At 34.5% G+C, this 22,557-nt stretch overlaps 1 protein-coding gene across 19 annotated transcripts in view; it reads right to left on the reverse strand.

Moving 5' to 3' along the window:
* SOX6 (SRY-box transcription factor 6) overlaps nucleotides 1-22,557 on the reverse strand; it is a 614,163-nt gene that overhangs the window by 322,840 nt on the left and 268,766 nt on the right. For all 19 annotated transcript variants that reach the window (XM_036029075.1, XM_036029074.1, XM_036029077.1 and 16 more), the window contains one exon: nucleotides 11,754-11,961. In XM_036029075.1, the coding sequence (XP_035884968.1) occupies nucleotides 11,754-11,961 (208 nt within the window). The remainder of the gene's footprint in view (nucleotides 1-11,753; nucleotides 11,962-22,557) is intronic.

Genomic DNA, 22,557 nt, shown 5'->3' on the forward strand with positions numbered 1-22,557 from the left:
TGCTGGGCACTTACTATGTTCTGGCAATGCTGTGAATGCTTTAGTTGCATTAACTAAATCTTGATCCTCATGATAGCGCTATAGCACTATAATCATGTACTCAATTTTTTGGTTGAGAAAACTGAGGCACAGAGAGGTGCCCAGTGTTATCCACGTGGCAAATGCTGGACTGAGTTGCAAACATAGGCGGACTAGCTCCAGAGCCCACACTTGTAGGCTACATAGTAGCCTATTGCAGGCTATCAGTAGGCTACGCTAACTCTCTAAATACTAGAACTTATATTCAAACCCATGTTTAGCACACTCAAAAACATACGACTTTCAAAAAGGAGTTTTCCCATTGTCTAAACTATATCACATCCCTCATTTAGTACAGCAAAGATGTCAGATGAGTAATACACAACAACATATTAGCAAACTAAATATAATTCAGTGAAAATATATGCAGAAATACAAATTATTATTTAGAGATGTGAATAATGATAATAATCCATCAGATATACACATAAACACGTGTTCATTCTTGTGCTGGGTAACAGCTGCATAATCCATTGGAAAGCCTATCCCACCAGGAATCCAAAGCTCAAATGTTCATGTCCTCTCTCTACATACACAGTCAAATGAATCCACATACTTTCATTATCATGATAGCTTGAAGCAAACGATTCCACTGGACAAATGCTCTAATTTCTGACCAACAGATAGCCTGTGGAGCTGTACCTAAACCCTGCATACTTTCCATTAAGTTTACGGCCTCTATTGAAGAGAGAGCTTACTTATTCCACAATTTCTATGTAACTACAAGCCTTATCATTCCCTCCTGTTCACTATAATTATTACCTAAGACGCAAATCTTTTAAAAGGGTCAAAAAGTCAGAAAGAAGGTTTGATTTTCTCAGAGTTAAGGTTTATATCACTGTATCCCTTTTTTTGCAATCTCACATGACACCAGAACCTGACCCAAACCAGTTCACTCGGCCTAGGATCATATACTTAGTAGTATGATACACAAGACATGATAGTAGCCGAAGCACTATTATTAAAGAGAGATTAAAACAGCTGTACATTATGCTGAAGCACTCACTATTCCCTTTACAAACAGACGGTCCTGGATTACAAGCAGCACTTGACCATTTAAATCACGACAACAACCAGATTTAACCAGCTGGGCCATATTCTCCTAGGCAATGCCTGTTGACCCCCTCAGTCACAGCTGCTCAAATGAAATTCTCATTAGACAACTTATTTTCAGAAGCCAAAGGACTCTCTGATTAAATATAAGTATTTAGATATAGAAGTCCTTTTTAAAGTATTCATTTTCTGACAACTGTCGCTTATGCTAGAGCCCAGCTACATTGGCAACAAGATGGGTGATACAAAGATAACTAAAATTCATCATTTAATCACAGCTGAAGGATTTTTATCTTGGAAGCAGTTTAACCTAAATTTATTAATCAAAGTCTTTCTTCACACTTTAGCCACCAATATAAACAATGTTTACAAAGGCAGATGCTGATATTCATTCATTCTATACATTTATCCATACATTCATGCATTTATCTATTATTTACCTGCCTACCCCTCTGTGACAAAAAAAAAATCAAGGTTAAATTTACAACAAAACAGAAATGCTGCTGATTTCCCCACAAATCTCCATCTCAGAGGAGGCACTTCAGATACAGCCGCTTTGTTCATCAGTGTTCCAGCAGTCCAGTGTAAACACTGTTTTGGAGAGGGCATTTCTTAAAGGTATGGCAGATAAAACACTGGAGAGTTATTTGGTTGATCAAAGAACCTATCTGTAAGAGAATAACTTTCCTACTACTACATGAAGAATTTTTGTTTATCATATAGACATTGTTTTAAAATAGGTCAAAATAAATTAACTTTTTATAGATCAGTTCCTGTATTTGAGGGGAAGAGGGTTGGGGGCCGGGGGAGGATATTTAGTTTGATAGAGTCGAAACATTCTCCAGAGCCAGGATTACTCAGGAAGGGTTATTTACTATGTCAGTAACACAGGCTTGTCACTCATGAGGTATGCCCCTCAAGCACGGAAGTGGAAGTGAGGGAGAGGTGGGTTATGTATTTCAAAGCCCTTGCACATCCCATAGGATGAGATGTCTCAAATGAGTAGTTGGACCCAGGGTTTTAAAACGTCAAATCCAGGCTAATATCGGTGGAGCTATTTTATCTCCTCAGATCTAAAATATAGCTATTATAAAATCCAAAATTTATCAGAAACTTTTTAATGATCTTTTCTATAATTATTTCTTTTCTCCCATTATACTGTTCTATTCTATTGCTCCAAGCAGATAATGAAAATTAGGAATCAAATTCAAAATAAAAATAGAAATCTTCACTGCTTCCATGTCCAAAACATGTTCTTATACTTCTTTTCCTATTGTTTTACCACCTTTTATTCACCCATATTTAAAAACTCTGAACTACCTTCTAACCAGTCCTCTCTCTTGGTCTCCTCACTTAAATGCCAAGTCCTTATAATTCTATCTCCTAATATCTTTTCCATATGCACCCGTCTTCCTTCCTTTTTTCTGCCACCTTAGTCCAGGTCCTCATTATCTCTGGCCTGAAATAATCTCCTTAATCTCTCTCCATGCTCCCACATATCCTACACAGCTCTGCCAGATTAACTGTCCCCAGAAAAAGCTCTAATCCATCACCTTATTGAACTAAAAAATAGTCAATGAATCCTCCATAAACTTCAATATAAAATTCAAACTCCTTAACCAGGAATTAAAGGGCCTCTATAATCTTAATATAACTTATACTTTCAGTCTTATATCCCTTAAGGTTATTATGTTATTAAATATTGCTATCCAAAATATAATACAACTCTCCATTTATCCAGATTGGTTCATGTCAATAACTTTTACAATTTTTAAAGGACATGTATATATATTTTTCTTTTAACCTTTTGACCCCTTCACTCATTTCTCCCACTCCCACTCCCCACTAGTCTGTTCTCTGTATCTATGAGCTTTTTTTTCTTTTTCTTTTTAGATTCCACATATAAATAAGATCAAACAGTGTTTGTCTTTCTCTGACTTATTTCAGTTAGTATAATACCCTTAAGGTCCATCCATGTGGTTGTAAATGGCAAGATTTCATTTTTTTAATTAATTATTTTTAGAGAGTAAGAAAAATGGGGGAAGAGAGGGAGAGGAATATTGATGTGAGAGAGAAACATCAATCAGCTGCCTCTCACACACACCTGACCTAGGACCAAACCTGCAACCTACACATGTGCCTTGACCGGGAATTGAAACAGCAACCCTTTACTTTAAGGGATGACTCCTGACAAGCTGAGCCACACTGGTCAGGGTATAGACTTCATTTCTTTATGGCTAATATTCCATTGTACATATAACCACATCTTTTTTATCCATTCAACCATCCATGGACACTTAGGTTGCTTCCATATTTTGGCTTTTGTAAATAATGCTGTAATAATAAACATGGGGATACATACATCTTTTTGAATTAGTGCTTTTGTTCTGTTGTTTTTTTTCCAGATAAACACCCAGAAGTGAAATCGATGGATCTATGGTAGTCCTATTTTTATTTTTTTCAAGAACTGCCATACCATTTTCCAAAGTGGCTGCACACGTTTACATTCCCACTAACAGTGCACAAGAGTTCCCTTTGCTCCACATCCTCACCAACACTTGGAATTTTTTGTATTTTTTTTTAGTGGCCATTCCCAAAAGGGTAAGGTGATATCTCACCATGGTTTCAATTTGTATTTCCCTTATAATTAATGATGTTGAGCATCTGTTCACGTACTGTTGGCTATCCATGTCCTCTTCAAAAAAAATATCTATTCAGATTGTTTGATTTTTTTTTTTTGCTATTAAGTTGTATGAATACTTTACATATTCTAGATATTGGCCCCTTATCAGATATATACTTTATGAGTATTTTCTTACATTCAATCAGTTGCCTTTTCATTTTGTTGATGGTTTCCTTTGCCATGAAAAAACTTTTTAGTATGATATAGTCCCACTGATTTGGTTTTGCTTTTTTCCCCATAATCATTTATCCACTTTATACCCTCATCCACCTCCACACATGCCTCTCCTAAAAAAGAAGTTTTGCGTTTGTTTCTTTTTCTTTTGGTGTCACATTCAAAATATCATCACTTAAACAAATGTTAAGAGCTTACTACCTATGTTTTCTTCTAGGAGTTTTATGATATCAGGTCTTACATTTGTCTTTAATTCATTTTGAGTTAATTTTTTTGTGTACTGTAAGACAGTGGTTGAGTTTTATTCTTATGCATGTAGCTGTCTAGTTTTTCCACACCATTTAATATTAAAAAGACTGTTTGTTCTTTCCTTATAGCATATTCTTGTCTTTCTTGTCAAAATCAATTGACTTTCTATGTATAGGTGTATTTCAGGACTCTGTATTTTGTTCCACTGATCTGTATGTCTGTTTTCATGCCAATACCTTTCTGTTTTCATTATTATAGCTTTGTTACATAGTTTAAAATCAGGGAACATGATGCCTCAAGCTTTGTTCTTCTTTCTCAAGATTGCTTTGGCTTTTCAAAATATTTTTAGAATTCCATACAAATCTTAGGATTATGTGTTCTACTTTTTTGAATGCCATTGGACTTTTGATAAGGATTGCATTGAATCTGTAGATTGCTTTGGGTAGTATGAATATTTTAACAATATTGACTCTTCTAATTGATAAGAACAAATATATTTTCATTTATTTGTATATTCTTCAATTTCTTTCCTCAGTGTTTTATAGTTTACATATATAAGCCTTTCACATCCTTGGTTAAATTTATTCCTAAGTATTCTATTCTCTGATGCAATTATAAAAAGTAGGAGTGTTTATTTTTCTTTCTGATGGTTCCTTATTAGTATATAGAAATGCAAGAAGTTTTTTGTATATTGGTTTTGTATCCTACAGTTTTACTGAATTTGTTTATTAGTTCCAACAGGTTTTTTGATGGAGTCTTCAGGATTTTCTATACATAATAATACCATATCAACTGCAAATAGTGAGTTTACTTCTTACTTTCCTATTTGGATACCTTTTAATTCTCTTTCTTGCCTGCTATGGCTAGGACTTCCAATACTGTATTGAATAAATGTGGTAAAGGCAGGCACCTTTGTCTTTTTTCTGATCTTAGAAGAAAGCCTTTTGAGCTTTTCACTATTGAGTACAATATAAGTCATGGGCTTGTCATATATGATCTTTATTATGTTGAAGTATATTCCCTCTATACCTCAACATAATAATAAAAGTATTGGGTACTTTTTAAGATTTTAAATCATAAGTGGATGTTGAACTATGTAAAATGCTTTTTTCTAAATCTATTGAGATTATTGTTATGATTTTTATTTATTTCATTAACGTGGTATATTATGCTGATTGATTTGCTGATGTTGAACTATCCTTGCATCCCTAGGATAAATTGAATTGATCATGGTGTATGATCCTTTTAATGTATTGTTGAATTCATTTTGCTAATATTTTGTTGAAGATTGTTGCATTTTTTAGAAATATTGACCTGCAATTTTCTTTTCTTGTGGCATCCTTGTCTGGTTTTGGTGTCAGGGTAATGCTGCCCTCATTAAATGAGTTTGAAAGAGTTCTGCCTCTTCTATTTTTTGGAAGAATTTGAGAAGGATTAATAGTTATTGTAATGTTGAGTAGAATTTACCAGTGAAGCTGTTGGGTCCTAGATTTTTATTTGTTGGGAGATTTTAATTAATGATTCAATTTCCCTACTAGTAATTAGTCTGTTCAGATTTTCTGTTTCATTATGACTCAGTATTTGCAAGTTTTATCTTTTTGGAAATTTACTACATCTTCTAGGTTGTCAAATTTGTTGGCATATAATTGTTCATATTAGTCTTGTGTGCTCTTTTATATTTCTATGGTATCAACTGCAACATCTCCTCTTTCATTTTTATTTTATTTAAGTCATCTCTCTTTTTTCCTTGATTCTAGCTAAAGGCTTGTAAATGTTGCTTATCCTTTCAAAGAACCACCTTTTATTTTTTCTGATCATCTCTATGGTCTTTTAAGTTTTTATTTTACTGTTCTACAATCTTTGGTATTTCCTCCCTTCCAACTTTGGGTTCCTTTTTTTTTTTTCTTTTTCTAGTTCCTTGAGGTGTAAAGTTAGGTTGTTTATTTGAGACCTTTCTTATTTTTTGAGATAGGCATTTATCACTATGAACTTCCCTTTTAGAACTGCTTTAGTTTCATTCCACAAATTTCAGTATGTTATATTTTCATTTTTGTTTGTCTGGGGTATTTTTAAATTTCTCTTTTGATCTCTTCTTTGACCCTTTGATTGTTCAATAGTGTGTTGCTTAATCTCCACATATTTGTGAATTTTCCAGTTTTCTTCATGCAATTAATTTCAAGTTTCATACCATTGTGGTTGGAAAAGATGCTTGATGTGATTTAAATCCTCTTACATTTATTTATTAAGACTTTTTAAAATTTTTTATTTTAGTTCAAGTACAGTCTTTATTTTCCCACCACCACTTTCCTCCACCCCACCCACCCCACCTCTACCTCCCACCCTACTCCCCTTTGGCTTTGTCCATGGATCCTTTTATAGACTTTTGTATGGCCTAACATAAAATCTTTCCTGAAAAATGTTCCACATGCACTTGTGAAGTATGTGTATCCTGTTGTCTTTGGATGTGAAGTTGTGTATATATCTGTTAAGTCCATATGATCTAATATGCTGTTTAAGACTGCCGTTTCCTTATTGATTTTCTGTCTGGAAGATCTATCCATTGATATAAGTGGGGTATTAAAAAATATCCTAATATTATTATATTGTTATCTATTTCTCCCTTTAGGCCTGCTAATAATTATATATTTAGGTCCTCCTTTATTGGGTTCATATATATTTATACATTGTATTCTCTTGTTAGATTGACCCCTATATAATTATATAATGCTTATCTTTATCTCTTACTACAGTTTGTTTTAAAATCTATTTTTTAATGAAATAAGATAGCTACTCTAGCTTTCCTTTGGTTTCCATTTGCATGGAATATCTTTTTCCATCCCTTCACTTTTAGTCTCTGTGTGTCTTTACATCTAAACTGAGTCTATTGTAGGCAGCATGTAGATGGGTCTCCTTTTTTTAATCCATTCAGCCACTATATGTATTTCGAGTACAGAATTTAGTCCATTTACTTTTTTAAAAAGATTTTATTTACTTTTAGAAAGAGGGGGAGGGAGAGAAACAGAGGGAGAGAGAAACACCAATGTGTGGTTGCCCCTCACTCCCCCCCTCCCCCGCAATGTGGACTGGCCCAAAACCCAGGTATTTGTCCTGACTGGGAATCAAACAGGTGACCCTTTCCTTTGCAGTCCAGTGCTCAATCCGCTGAGCCACACCAGCCAGGAGTCCACTTACTTTTAAAGTAATTATTGATGAGAATGTACTTACTGTCATTGAGTTCATTGTTTACTAGCTGTTTTTGTAGTTCCACTCTACCATGACTCTCCTACTACTTTTAATTAGATCCTGAACTGTTGGGTGTTTTAAAGATCTCTGCCTGTTCCTTCTGCCTGAAATCCACCTCCCCTCTATTTCTGCCTATATAAATCCTTTCACTCTCTAAGACTGGTTAAGATCCATTTCCCTAAAGAAGTTTTCCATGGCTTTCTAGGCAGGTGCAATCTAGCTTGTAAACTCCTATAACATTTTATTGATAGAGCTCTCATGGAACTTATCACATATTAGATACTTAATTATAGTTCATTTTTACATGTCTTATACCTCTTACAAGAATATAAACTCTTTAAAGTTAAAGGCTGTTTAATTCACTATTGGTAGCCCATATCACGTAGCATAGAGGTTCTTAACCTAGGGTCCACAGAGTCCAAGAATCCATCTACAAAATATGGGGAGTCTATGAACTCAGATAAAACAATTCACTAACCTTTAATCAAAATTTTATATTTCCTTAAATCACGGATGCATGCAACAAACCACAAAACACTCATAGTATTTGTGACATTGTAACTAATACAATCACAATATATTTTATGATATTGTACTTGATGAAGATATCTCAAAATATCATTTATGTTTATCGCTACTTCAAAATTATATGTTAGTCCTTCCATTAGCTCTTATTGTTTTTAGTCCTTCCACTAGCTCTTATTGTAAAGTAGTATCTTATACCATATCACAAAATTTAAGATTTCAAATTTTAATATAATTAATTTTCTCTATAATTCTATGGATTTTACTTTATGCTTTCAAAATAAGAAAGAACCTGTAGATTTAACTAGACTTATTAAAAGGATCCATGGGGGCTGGGAGGCAGGAATTAGTGGGTGAGAATCTCTCAGTTTCAATACAGCACTTCACAAAATAAGAAATAAAGAACTTATAGAAAAATAATCATGATACATGCAGTTCTTGAATAGGGCTATAAAAGTGTAGTATGAACTACAGAAATATTGTATAAACATAGTGTTCATAAAAATTAATAGCCCTAGCATTGGAAAAAGCTAATTCTCTGTCCTTTACAATAGCCTTATTAAAATGCAATTATGACAAATACCATATGATCTCACTTATATGTGGAATCTAAAAAACAAAATAAACTGATGAACTCACTAGAACCAGAGACATGGATGCATAGAACAGACAGACAGATCTCAGAGGAACGAGGGTGGGGGCAGGACTGTATAAAAAGAAGGTGAAGAAATTAGCCAAAGAATATATATGCATAGCCCACAGACACAGACAATAGCATGGTGAAGGCGGGGGGAGGGGAGGTGGGGTCTTGGTGAAGGTGAACAAAGGGTGGAGGAATGGGGGACATCTGTAAATAGTGTCAATAATTTTTTAAAAAGCTAAACAGAAGGAAAAAAAGATTGTTGCATACCTCCAAGGACAACTTATTATCCTCCAAAGAATAATATCTAATAATATGGACAGCTACAACTAAATACTCAATAGTTGGTTGTATTATAAACAATATTATGGTTCCTTGTAACTTCTTATCACTGATTTGCATTCTATCCCCAGGGAATTAGATAGAATAAATTCAATCCCTACTCCATATGACTTTAATCTTTAGAGACAACCATCATATCATCCTTGATTTTCTTTTCTCCAGGGTTAATATTACTAGTTCCTTCAACCATTCCTCATTATATAACTTTGCATCTGTTATCACGTCAACTGTTCTCCTCTGAGAATACTTTGAGTCTCTTATAAAGTGTGGTAATTCTCAACTCAACACAATATTTCAGATGCATTCTGTTGATCAGGGAGTTCACTGGGATTACCACCTCTTTGCTACATACTGTAATTTTAGTAATGCTGACTGAGATAGCACTGGCAATTTTTTAGCAATATTCATCATGCTAACTCCACTGCCCTTTCTGTCACCTTAAACTCATAAGCTTTTTTTAAAATTAATGTGTCTGTTATTTGAATTTCCTTCAGTAATCACTTGAGAAGCTGGGAGTTTTGTTCACAACCTCTGGACTTGATAATACGATGTATTAAATTTTATCCTGAAGGTTAATTTTAAGTCCATATTTTCAGTTTATCTTTTGTTCTGTTTCTTTCATATATTATATTCACTGTTTCTCCCAGATTTGTGGTATCTGTAAGTTTGACAAGCATGACTGTCACATTTTAATATTTGTATTTACAATATTTTATGCATCAACATACACTAAAAACACCTGAATTCTGATGCCTAAAATATATGTACTGTAGAAAACAATCAAAGTTTTGTGAAGTACATAGAAGACATTCTTCAATAGTAAGAATATGGTGATAAAGAACTCTTTAAATTGGAGGTCTCATATCCTAAGTGTATCTCTTCCATCAAACCTATAACACAGTGATGAAAAGGAAGAGTATAAAACTAACCACTACTTACAGGAGAAAAATGATTTTAAATTCCTTTGTAATCTGGACAAAAAAATCACAAGAAATCAATTTCTTTATTTTTATACTAAAGAGTCCTCTAACGTATTTTGAAAACTACTATCTTATAGAACTAAAACCATCTTTCTGGTGAATCATAAAAGTAATCTAGCAATCTCACTTTTTCAGAGATTATTGATCTGGCAGCCTCAATTACTCTAGAATGTAGCCAAGAATGCAGAAAATAATAAGCAGTCAGAAGAATTAGCACGATTCCATGCACTAAAGACCATGCATATTACCTGGAATCTCTCAGTAATTCACCCAGATATATCTGTTCATATTTTAAATATAGTCCAGCATGTCATGATCATCTGATTTCATAATTTATAGATTAATAGGAGAAAATTATAAATTATTCACAACTAAGCAAGAAGTAGCAGCCTGCAACCTAAAGAGGAGAAACCAACACAAACACACATGCTGAAAAATATCTATCTCAAGCAGACACAAGAACTCCAAGGTTACATAATTGCAAAGAAATTGCCATAAAACCAAACAGTCCTAACTATCCCAATGATCTCTGGGGCCATCATTACATTATAGCATAGTAAAATAACTGACATTTATAATATGATAATCATCATAACACCTCAAATTTATGTAGTTTGCAGTTCATAAAAAACCTTTATATTTATTATTATAGTTAATTCTCAAAATGTTTAAGTTACCAAGTCAGGTATTGGTACCATGTCCAGTTTAAAATTTTGTGGCTCAGGGAGATTGTGGAACTTGTACACAGCCACATTAATTGTTAGGTATTGTAGTTCACAGTCTACTGAACCATGACCCCAAGTCATCACATAATATTTACATTGTATGCTATATAATGTGGTCAGTAAGACAGAAAAGTGCATAATACACTTTAGAAGCTTCCGCAAAAACCGATGATGGGCTGAACACATCCACAAAAATTAATCTGAGAGTTTAAACTTTTGGGCCCTTGAAGGAATAAAAATAAGATAAATGAAAAATTCCCTTATATCAAATCTCCATTTCCCCACAGTGTCACAGAGTTTTAAGTTTAACTTACAGTGTTAGTAATAAATCCAAAGTCATTAATTACCCTACATTTTAAAAATCTAAAATCCGCACATAAAAAATGAAAGACCATACACACTTTAGCAATCACTTAGATTTGATTTATTTAATTGAAAATGTCATTAAAGAGTCTTTCATCTATCTTTCAGGACATATTCGAACCTGAGTGGATTCTTGTGGAGAATGTAGACACAGTGGAGATGCAATACCGGAAAAGATGTCATGGGTCAAAGCGCCTCCCACTTGAGCATTTAGGTCTAAGTTTTAGAAACCTTCAAATCTCAATTCCACAACATCTGGAGGCAAACTATTACTGTTTATGATATTTATAAAAATGAGAAGAAAGACATTGTTGTTGGTTTTCTTTTTGCTTTTTAAGCAGTTGATATTTTCATAATTAAACACTACCCATCAAAAGGGAATAAGGGGAAAAAATTAAAAATAAAGTTGCAGCTGAAAACATTCTTATACTACCTTTTTTAAGGAAAAGGCTTACAGTTAGTTTAAAACCTTGATTTGTTATCATAGGAACGAATAAAATGCACAGTTTTACCAAAATGGAGCTACCTGCTTAATACTCTTAGTGAATCACAATCTGCCCACACCACAGTAACCCCTGAATAACTTTTTCCTAGCTAACACCAGTTATGCTCTCCTCTGGCCCTTGAAATCCCACATTTTTTTTTAAAGGCCTGGAATCTTTAAAAGAATAAAGCCCAACAGTTAAGTCCACACGTACCCTCTTGTTCAGTCCGAGTCATTTCCTCAAGCTTCTTCTGTTTCAGTGTGTCCACCACATCGGCAAGGCTCCCTTTGCGGCGCTCTGGGGTTCCAAACGTAACACTGGTCATTATCTCACGGTCCCGACTCCCTTCGTCAGGCTTATGTGGTGAGGTAGAAGTATTTCGGAAGGAATATAGGGAACATAACTTATTATTCTCTGACTCCTAGGAAAACAAAATAAAATAAAGCCATTAGGATACTTGTCTCTTTGCTTATCATTGGGAAAATTTCATACTTAGAATGACACTATGTGATACATAGATGGACAAATAAAATATAACTATCCATGCTTAAAAAATAATAAATATTAAAAAAGCAGTTATCAAAAAAGCTAATATGAAATAGCAGATTCATACTATAATTTTATTAGAAAAACAACCAGCCTAAGTGGTTTAAAAACAGTTTTAAAATAGACACTTCAACTTCTTCCTCATTTACACCCCTCATTTAAAATAGTTCAGATTCAATTATTCATTATTAAGATTGGCAAAGTTTTTCTTTTAATTAGCAGTTTTATTTGCAATGTTCTTCCACAGTCTAAAATCTATATCACAAAACATCATCCTAGAATTTAGAACCAGTAGAAAAATTGGCTTCAATAACCACTGTCAATTGTTCACCAGAAAATGTGTAACATATCTAAGTCAATGCTAGAAAGTTAACTAACCCAAATATTTTTGTGTGCTGGGATTTGGGGAGGAGCATTTTTTTCTAGCTGTACATCTGTCAAAAATTACAGAAACCTCTTTCTATTCCTTACTTTGTATCATTGATACTTCAGCACACAATCACACACATTTTTCATGGGCATTTAAAAATGGTTTGTGTTATGTTTGTTTCCAAAAGAACAAGTTTATTACAGAAACATTTGCACGTGAATTACTTAAAAGTACAGAGAAGTTGGCTAACTGGTAAAAGAGTTAGATCCATCTGCAAGGAGGAAAAACAAATCTTAGATTAAAAATAAGACACCTAAAAGTTTATAGATCGAAAATGTTTTCATATCTCTGTAAATCAGAACCGAGGGTTGAAAGGAACTAGTCTTTGGCAGTAGCCCATCAGTAGCCTGACATTTGCCTCATGTGTCTGTGTCTGGGCAGTCTCTCTCTCCCATTAAAAATTTTTGGGAAATAGGGCCCTGGCTGGCATAGCTCAGTGGATTGAGCGCGGGCTGCGAACCAAAGCATTGCAGGTTCGATTCCCAGTCAGGGCACATGCCTGGGTTGCAGGCCATGGCCCCCAGCAACCACACATTGATGTTTCTCTCTCTCTCTCTCTCTCTTTCTCCCTCCCTTCCCTCTCTAAAAATAAATAAATAAAATCTTTTAAAAAATTGGGAAACAAAGTATCTAGCCTTTATGATTCTCATCAGAAGCTTGAAAATCTTAACTGCACCTATATTTCTCTCCATCTTCACAAAGAAGCCAGGCAAGCTTCAAGAACTACAGAAAGAAGCAAGAGGTGAAAGTTACAGATTTAGTAAGTGGGAAAGGGTAAAAAGGAAAAATGGAATCTAGAGAAGTAAGTTTCCACATATATTAAACGAGATAATAATTATACTCCAAAAATGCTATGTATGCAGGTATTATTGTCATTATATAGAAGGCAGGAATAAAACTTATTTTGAGGGTTATTAGGAGCATATAATGAGATAACATTTATAAAGTAATGGCACACAATGTTGAGCTCATAGGTGGTATTTAGTAAATAGTAGGTTTCATTATTTTGATGGAAGAAGACATAGGAATGAAGCCAAGGAGGATTTTTCCTACTCTGGACCTAAAAAAAATTTTAGTAAGAAATGTTATGAGTCTTGGAAGTACATTGAATATTGTGAAGTCTGTGAATATACCAAAAAAAAAAAAAAAACCCCACTAAATTGTATACATCAAATGGGTAAATTATGTATATTGTATCACAATATACATAAAAGCCATTAAAAATACTCTGAGCTAAATCTTAATCTTTTTTGCATTCCCATTGCTAGCACAATGTTTATCACAGAGAAATGCTCATTAGATTTCTAGTGAAATAAAATGAAAAAGATAAAATTAATGGGGCAGGGCAAGAAAGAAAGCTCCTCTTTACCTTGGTCCTAGATCTTTTCCTTCCCCAGGAAAGATGTTTTTCATTCATGTTTGTAATAACTCCATGGAGTGATGCTGAGGAACCCCTTTATGCCAATCATGTTTAGTGCATGGTTTTTTGGAATGGCCTCTTCATTCTTCAATTTGTGCAGACAAAAACTGACACGTGCTTGCAAAAGCCATTTTGACTCCTTAATACTATCCCTTCAGAAAGCTGACCTAGGTGTTTTTAAATCAATAACCACCATTTGATCAATCACGCCTCAGTCATTTTCATTTCAAATGCAAACTAATCTTATATTATAGCCTATAAGTCAAAAACCAAAACAAATTCTGGCTCAACCTAAGGGATCAAAGACCAAGTCAAAACAATAGGTATGTGGAAGTGGTTAGCTACAAAGGACTCATCACTGACTATAATAAAGCAAATTTTTTATCACTTAAAAGATGGTCTAAGCCAGTTAGACAAAGATAAATATCATATCATTTTGCTCAATTTGTGGAATCTAATGAACAAACAAGCAAAATAGAGACAGACTCATAGATGGAGAGCAGTATGACAGCTTGACAGCTAAGGGAGGGGAGGTGAAGGGTAGAGGGAATGTGCAAAAAGGAAAAAGGACTCATGGACATAGAAAACAATGTGGTGATTGCAGGGCACAGGGAGGTATATGGGGAGTAAATTGTAATGGTAAAAAATGCAATAAAATTTTTTTTTCATGGTAGAGATGGCTCTCCAGCCTGAGTAACAACCTTAAGTTGTTCTTAAAGCATTTAGGCTCCATACAATACCACCTTTTTCTCTCAGGACTAAGTTCTGTCTTATTTACTCATGTCACTTACTTGTTAGATTGACTGTGTTTCTTGTTTTTTTACCTGTGAGAATGCAGTCACTGCTATCCTGCACCACAGACAATAACCATGGGTTTCCACATCAATGACTCACTCACACTGTCCTCTGCCCCATAGTCTGTGCAAAGTGGCTCAGCACTACCCAGAAGCAGGGAGCAAGAAGCTGAAGTCATGATTTCTTTAAGTCACAAGAGCTGCATGTAGCATGTCACAAATGCACCAAGATAGGCAGTGAATGAAATTATAAATGGCTTAAATTGTACAAGTAATTTTATACCATTCTTAGGAACAATGGAAAGGGGCAAAATTTACTCTTTCTGGACCTCGCTTTTTAACTTTCTAAAACTTAAGAAATATTGCTCTTTCATGAGTGGAGTCCTATAGGCAATTTATCTGAGTAAAGAGGCACACAAATCCAAACACTTAAAATGAAGAAATTATTGTGGGATAAAAGGCAATAATGCCAAATTACAAAAAGAGACTTCACAAAGACCTCTAATTTTTTTTCTAGAGAGCTAATTTTTAAGTAACTTTTTCATAAGAAAAAAGCTCAATTTATCCTGTAATTTCCAAAAACGAAACAGGTCCCATGAAATGCCAATTGAGGCAAGATTCCAAATGATAATATCTACCGAGTATCAATGCATGGCCCTGCAGCACAGCTGTGGAGAGATCTGAGACGTTATTTCCCTAAAGCAGTGGTTCTCAAACTTCAAGACATAGAATTCCCTGGCATGTATGTTAAAATGCAGATTCTCTCATCTCCTCTATACCCTGAAGAATAGGACTCAGGAATATAAATTTTGATGAACATCCCAATTGATTCTAATCACAGGTTCTTTAATTCTGATGCAACTCACTTAAAGAAATATTGATTCCTAAGAAGGCAATGAAATAAGTGTGTTTTGCCATAATGTTATAATGCAGGCACAATTATGAATAATTTTAATAAGTCTGGTTAGTTATGATTTTTAAAAATAACATAAAGGAAATTACCTCTCTTCTTTTGACCCTTCTTGTGAACACAACCACTGTATAACATGACTGAACACATGACCATCACAGAAAATAGAGCATATGGGGCACTGAGTGAGCATTAGTTCCTTCAAAGGAAATTTACTATAAATTTGTTTGTCAGCCCTTAACTTCAGTGGCCGTACTTAAGCTAACAGTAAAGAAAATGTTCAAAATATTATTTGAAAGAACTTCAGGTCCCAATACAAAAAATAAAGAAAGTAATGTTGATTCAGATTATCTAAAGAGCATTTCACTGGAAATCAATTAAACACAGCAAAAAAATTGTATGTGGAAGACTAAAAATGTGCCCAGCAGTACGAAAAAAAAAGGCATTAGGCAGAGTTTCTACAAAAGATTAGCAATTTTCATAAATTAAGAATATTTAATTAAGATGTTTTTGTGTTTCAAGGGATAGAAAAGTAAATACTAAAAACAAAACACATGTATGTGTGGTGACAGATGTTAACTAGACTAATGTGATGATCGTTTCACAATAAATACAAATATTGAATCATTACACAGTACACTAGAAACTAACATGACACTGTGTGTCAATTACACTTCAAGTTAAAATCATGTGAGCTGGTAGATGTTAACTTATTGTGGTAATAACTTCATAATACATAAGTATGTCAAACCATTATGTTGTATACCTTAAACTAATATAATGTTATATGTCAATTATATCCCCATAAAACTGGAAAAACATTAAAATAATATTTTTTTCAACTTTTCAGAAGGTATTCAAAACTGGTTGCTCAGCAGTGGTATTTAAAGGATGGTCAACGTAATTATCCTTCTCATAGTATTGTGAATATATATCAAATATACTCAGATTTTTGAGCCTTTGAGTGTCCTGTTCCTTTCCCTTAAATGTCCTATATCCCCTTTGACGATGTGCTCGATCCACTCTTCACAGCTCAGATCACACTGCATCTCATTCTTGAAGTCCTTGCCTGACTGAGGCAAGGACTTCAAGAATGAGAGCCTTACTATTCTCCTATTTACTCACAAAGTACACACTGAAGCACTGAATCAGAATCACATAACTTAGCATTTAATAAAATGCTAGAATAAATTATTATTTCACATGTATTAGTTACATTTGCAAATTTACATTAACTCTTGAAGGAATGGGGCCATGTCTCATGCTTCTTCTATGTTCTTCCAGAGCATCAAACAAAATTCTGACAAATGAACTTAAAACAATTACTCATCAAATATGTCAAAAATAATAAAATATTAAAGCTAAAGGTAAATATTTGTTCCAACAATGCCTGAATTGCTATTTAAGCAAAATAATGAGAACGGAGGTATTAAAAATAAGGGATTTGTTTAATAAAAGATGATATAGCTATACAATGGAATACTATATGGCCATTAAAAACAATATTATGTATGTTGAATACAGTGTTGTATATAATTAGAGGCAAACGGGCACATAGACCAATGGAACAGAACAGAGAGCCCAGAAATAAACCCAAGTCTCTATGGTCAATTAATGTTTGACAAAGAGGGAAGAAGCATAAAATGGAGTAAAAATAGCCTCTTCAACAAATGATGTTGGTAGATCTGGACAGCTACATACAAAAAAATGAAACTCCATCACCAACTTACACCAAACACAGAAATAAATTCAAGGTAGATAAAAGACTTAACTATAACTCGTGACACCATAAAAGTCCTAGAAGAAAACATCAGCAGGAAAATCTCAAACATTCCACGCAGCAACATCTTCACTGATATGTCCCCTAGAGCAAGGGACATAAAGGAAAGAATAAACAAATGGGACTTTATCAAATTAAAAAGCTTCTACATGGCTAAAAAAAACAGCATTAAAATGAAAAGAGAACCAACTATATGGGAAAACATATTTGCCAATGACACCTTGGACAAGGGTTTGATCTCTGAAAAATATAAAGGACTCACATGACTCCACTCCAGGAAGACAAAAAGCCCAATTAAAAATGGGCAAAACACTTGAACAGACACTTCTCCAAGGAGGACATATAGAGGTCTCAGAGACATATGAAAAGATGCTCAGTATCGCTAGCCATCAGAGAGCTGCAAATTAAAACTACAATGAGATACCACCTCATACCTATCAGAATGGCTATCATAAATCAACAAACAAGTGTTGGAGAGGATGCAGAGAAAAGGCAACCCTAGTGCACCATTGGTGGGAATTCAGACTGGTGCAGCCACTGTGGAAACAGTACAGAATCTCCTCCGAAAACTAAAAATGGAACTGCGTTTTGACCCAGCAATTCCATTGCTGGGATTATACCCTAAGAGTCCTGACACACTAATCCAAAAGAGCCTATGCACACCAATGTTCATAGCAGCACAATTTACAATAGCCAAGTGCTGGAAGCAACCTAAGTGCCCATCAGTAAGTGAGTGGATCAAAAAACTATGGTGCATTTACACAATGGAATTCTACGCAGCAGAGAGAAAGAAAAAGCTCCTGCCTTTTACAACAGAATGGATGGAACTGGAGAGCATTATGCTAAGTAAAATAAGCCAGGCATATGGTATTTGAGGGACAAATACCATATGATCTCACCTTTAACTGGAACATAATCAACAAAAGAAAAAAGCAAAGAAAATATAACCATTGAAATTAAGAACAATCTAACAATAGACAGAGGGGATGTGGGAGGGGAGAGTGGGAAGAAGCATATTCAGGGAACTACTATAAAGGACACATGGACAAAACCAAGGGGGAGAGTGGAAGCAGGGGAGGGAGGTGGGGATGGATGGAGTTGAGGTGACAGTAGTGGGGAAAAAATTCAGACAACTGTAATTGAACAACAGTAAAGTAATTTATGAAACAAACAAACAAAAAAATATAATTAGAGGCAACTTGCATGTCCAATTGTAGGGGTTATCTGAAGGCATTATGGCTTTATACATATGGTAGAATAATTTGAAATTATTGAAAATCATATTTTAGCAGAAAACTTAACAATGTAAGAATATTCAGAATGTATTATAGTGAAAAGTATGTTAGTGAGAAATATCAATTTCAATACATCTTTAAGGAAAAAATTGTTTACAGAAGACATTGGAATATCCAATGAAATTAATGGTTTTCCAAGTGTTGGGATAATAGGTAGTTTTTATTTTCTTTCCAAAGTTTTCTATATTTTGCAAATGTTCTATCATAAATAATACTTTTACTCAGAAACCGAACACTATTTTTCATTGAATATAAGTACCAAAAATGTTGTGGAAATAATGTATTTATAAGACATATTAAATAAAAAAAAACATACTGTAGTATTTAATATATAACCTCAATTGTGTGATACATGTGCATAAGGGCAAATGTGGCCACACACACACACACACACACACACACACACACAAACCTAGGAAGATAAACACCAAAATATTTATAGTGATTCCTAAATGATGATATTATTGGTAATTTTTATCTATGTTTTCTAATTTATCATTGATGAACATACTTTTTATTTTTTGTATTAATTTTTAAATTTAATTTCACTTTTAAATTACAGTTTTTATTTGTATAACAACAGATAGCTGATTTAATTAGTTTCAGGTGTATGGCATAGCAGTGAGACATCTATATAACTTACTAAGTGATCCTCCTCAACAAGTCTAGTACCCACCTGGCACCAGAACATAATGTTATTATATTGCTTATATAATAAAAAGATGTTTGGTCACCTTTGACAGGAACCTAAACAACAAAACAAACAAACAAGCAAAATATAACCTAAGATACTGAAATATAGAATAGGCTGATAGTGACCAGAGAGGAGAGGGGAGGGAATTTCAGGGGAATTTCAGGGGAAAAGGGGAAGGGTTTACAGGAACAAGTATAAAGGGCACATGGACAAAAACTAGGGGCAGGTGGAAATGGGAGGGAGGTGGGGAGGGATGGGTGGGTGGACTGGGATGGGAGTAAAAGACAGAAAACTGTACTTGAAAAATTAAAATAAAATTTAAAAAAAGACTGGGGCAACTCTGTGGGGAAAAAAAAGATGCTTGGAGGAAATATAAAAACAAATTTAAGAGAATAGAGTTTGGTCTTCTTGAAGATGTCTAGAAAATTAGTATATCACAGCTTCCCTCTACTGAACCTAGAAAAATTAACCAAGCTTTTTTTCATTGGTATTTCTGTAGTTGGGGGCTCTCAAATAACATTTTCTAATAAATCTAATTATTTAAAAGTGAATCCTTGTATCAGCTAATATCTAGATCCTTATGATTATCACCCGTTGTTTCCTGTTTGCCCTCTTTAATGGCTTAAGCCCTAGAATTGATGCGGCTACCTAGATAGGGAAGGCAAGACACCTGGAATTGAAAAGACAAAAGTAATCACAACACTCAGACTAGGATATAGAGAATCTAGGACCACAAACAAACAAAACTATTTTCAGACTGCAAACAGTTCTCTAATTTTGCTAAAATATAGTTTATATACAATAAACTTCACCTATTTAAAAAAAAAGATACACAAAAGTAATCTACTTCCTTTTCCCAATTAGAGTTGTCCAAATATCTTAAGAAAAGCATTAAAATGAACAGTCCTTTTCTAGGTGAAACTCCTCCAGTTTCTGCACCCATTTCTCATTTGACGTAATTTCCAGACCCTTTGTCTTTTTCATCTGATGCATTCCAGTCCCTAGGTGTTGTTCTGAAAATGAGTTGCCAATAACTAAATACAAAATTCTGTGCCTTCATTTTCAGCAGGAAGAAAAGTAACACTCAGATGATGTGGCTTTCCCCATGTCACGCAGGTATAACTGGCAGAGCTAAAATCTAAATTTAGGTTTTCTGATACCATATCCAATGTTTTTTCCATTTCACAGGGCTTTAATTAAAACAGTTACCTATTTGTTATACAAGTAACAATAAACACATAAAATTAGTTATTTATTCTTATATAAAAATCACCCTAAGTCACATTTTTTGGTGTTTATTTATCCTTGTTCTTCTAAGAGGAATAATAAATAATAAACTACATTATTCTCTTCAATATCAATGCTCAAAAGTCACCTTCTTTATGAAGTTTTCCCAAACTAATCCCACCAAGACCCACCCTTCACAAAGCTCTAGTAAGCCTACCCTTTGTAATTAGCTTTTTCTAGGGATGCTATCAATTCCCACTCAATCTAACTGCATATAGATTATCTTCATTCAGTTCAGGAGCAAATACAGAACACATCTGCTCTGATTCATCTGGGTTGCCAACTGCACTGAGACCAGAAATGCAACTGGGCAGCCACAATGTGAAGAGAGGAGAGTAGCGTGCTTAGGTTGCAAAAGTCAGATGTCAGGATTTAAAAAAGTCAGAGACCTGAGGCCAGAGACCATTTCTGATGAGGAACAAAATTCTTGCCCTGCATAATGGAGTTGAAACCCACATACAGGCAGAAGTCATTGAAGTCAGGAAAAATGCTTGGGAAATGGACTTTCTAAGCAGCATAAATCAAATTCTCTTTCTGTTGCCCAGTCTAACTGTAGGGACAGAATATTATTCTCTTACCATTTTCTCCACCCATTAGCAAGGCTGATTTTAATGTGTTCATTTTTATTGCACTGTATGTTGTCATTTTTGCCTTGCATTTTCATTTTAGTTATAGTGCCTCTCTAATTACAACTTAACCTCACTCTAGTCTGCCTTCTCCAAACATAAGCTTTATTAAGATGCCCAACTATAGGTTTGTCCCTGAATTCTGACATTCCCCTAATCTATAAGAAACCTCTATTTCCTTAGGCCCTACCCAAAATCACTCAAAGTCCCAATACTAAAAATGGTTCTTTTGAACATTCTCTTACTGAGACACTCCACAATTCTCTATGGTGTGTGTTCTTCCTACTACAATGAGTAAGAAATCCAATCTGTTCAACTACAGATTTGTTCCTGGAAGCCTTTTGCTGAAGGGAATTAAGGAATGCAATGTCTGTAAAGATATTAAAAACAATAATAAAAACAATAATAAAAGGTGTTTTGTTTGTTTTAAATCACCATGTACTGGTAACTCAATCATGTCCATGATTAACATGCGTATATTAAGTTATAATACATATACAGGTCTGTCCTAAAATGATGAAGCTGCTAATTACCAGTGGCCCATAGCTATGGCCATTTTTGTTGTATTGCATCTCTCAACCAACAAAGAACATTGAGGTACTACTCACTGTTTGGCCTAGAGGGGCATACTCATAATAGACAACACCTTGCCAATAAAAAACACGGTTAACATTGTCTTGATCTTAATGGGACTTTGCCGCTTCTTCTTCAGGCATGGAAAAACACGCGACTTCCATTGGGATGACTGGGCCTTCATGTCTGGTCATAGCCATAGATCCTCAATTCATCTCCAGTTATGACCTTCTTGAGGAAATCTGGTTCAAATGTTACCATTTGAATCAAGTCATTAGCAACTGAGCACGATGTTCCTTCTACTCGAGCAGAAGCTGTGGAACGAATTTTGCCATGACACATTTCATGCCATGATCCCACACCAAAATGTCAGACACAACAGTTTTTAAAAGCCCCAGATCAGCTTCTAGTTCTTGCACTGTCAGTTGCTAGTCTTGGTTGACTGCAGCCCATATATGTTCATCATTCTCAGGTGTTCTGCTTGTTGTAGGCCTTCCAGAATGTGGATCACTTTCAACAGATTCTCAACCACCTTTGAAGCATTTGTGCCACAATTTTATTTGTGCTGTACTCATTGTATTATCCCCAAAAGCCTTCTGAATCATCTGAATAGTTTCTGCAGAGGAATGTTCAAACTTAACACAAAATTTGATGTAGATCCA

This window comes from Phyllostomus discolor, chromosome 6 (assembly GCF_004126475.2).
Source record: "Phyllostomus discolor isolate MPI-MPIP mPhyDis1 chromosome 6, mPhyDis1.pri.v3, whole genome shotgun sequence".
Classification (NCBI taxonomy): Eukaryota; Metazoa; Chordata; class Mammalia; order Chiroptera; family Phyllostomidae; genus Phyllostomus; species Phyllostomus discolor.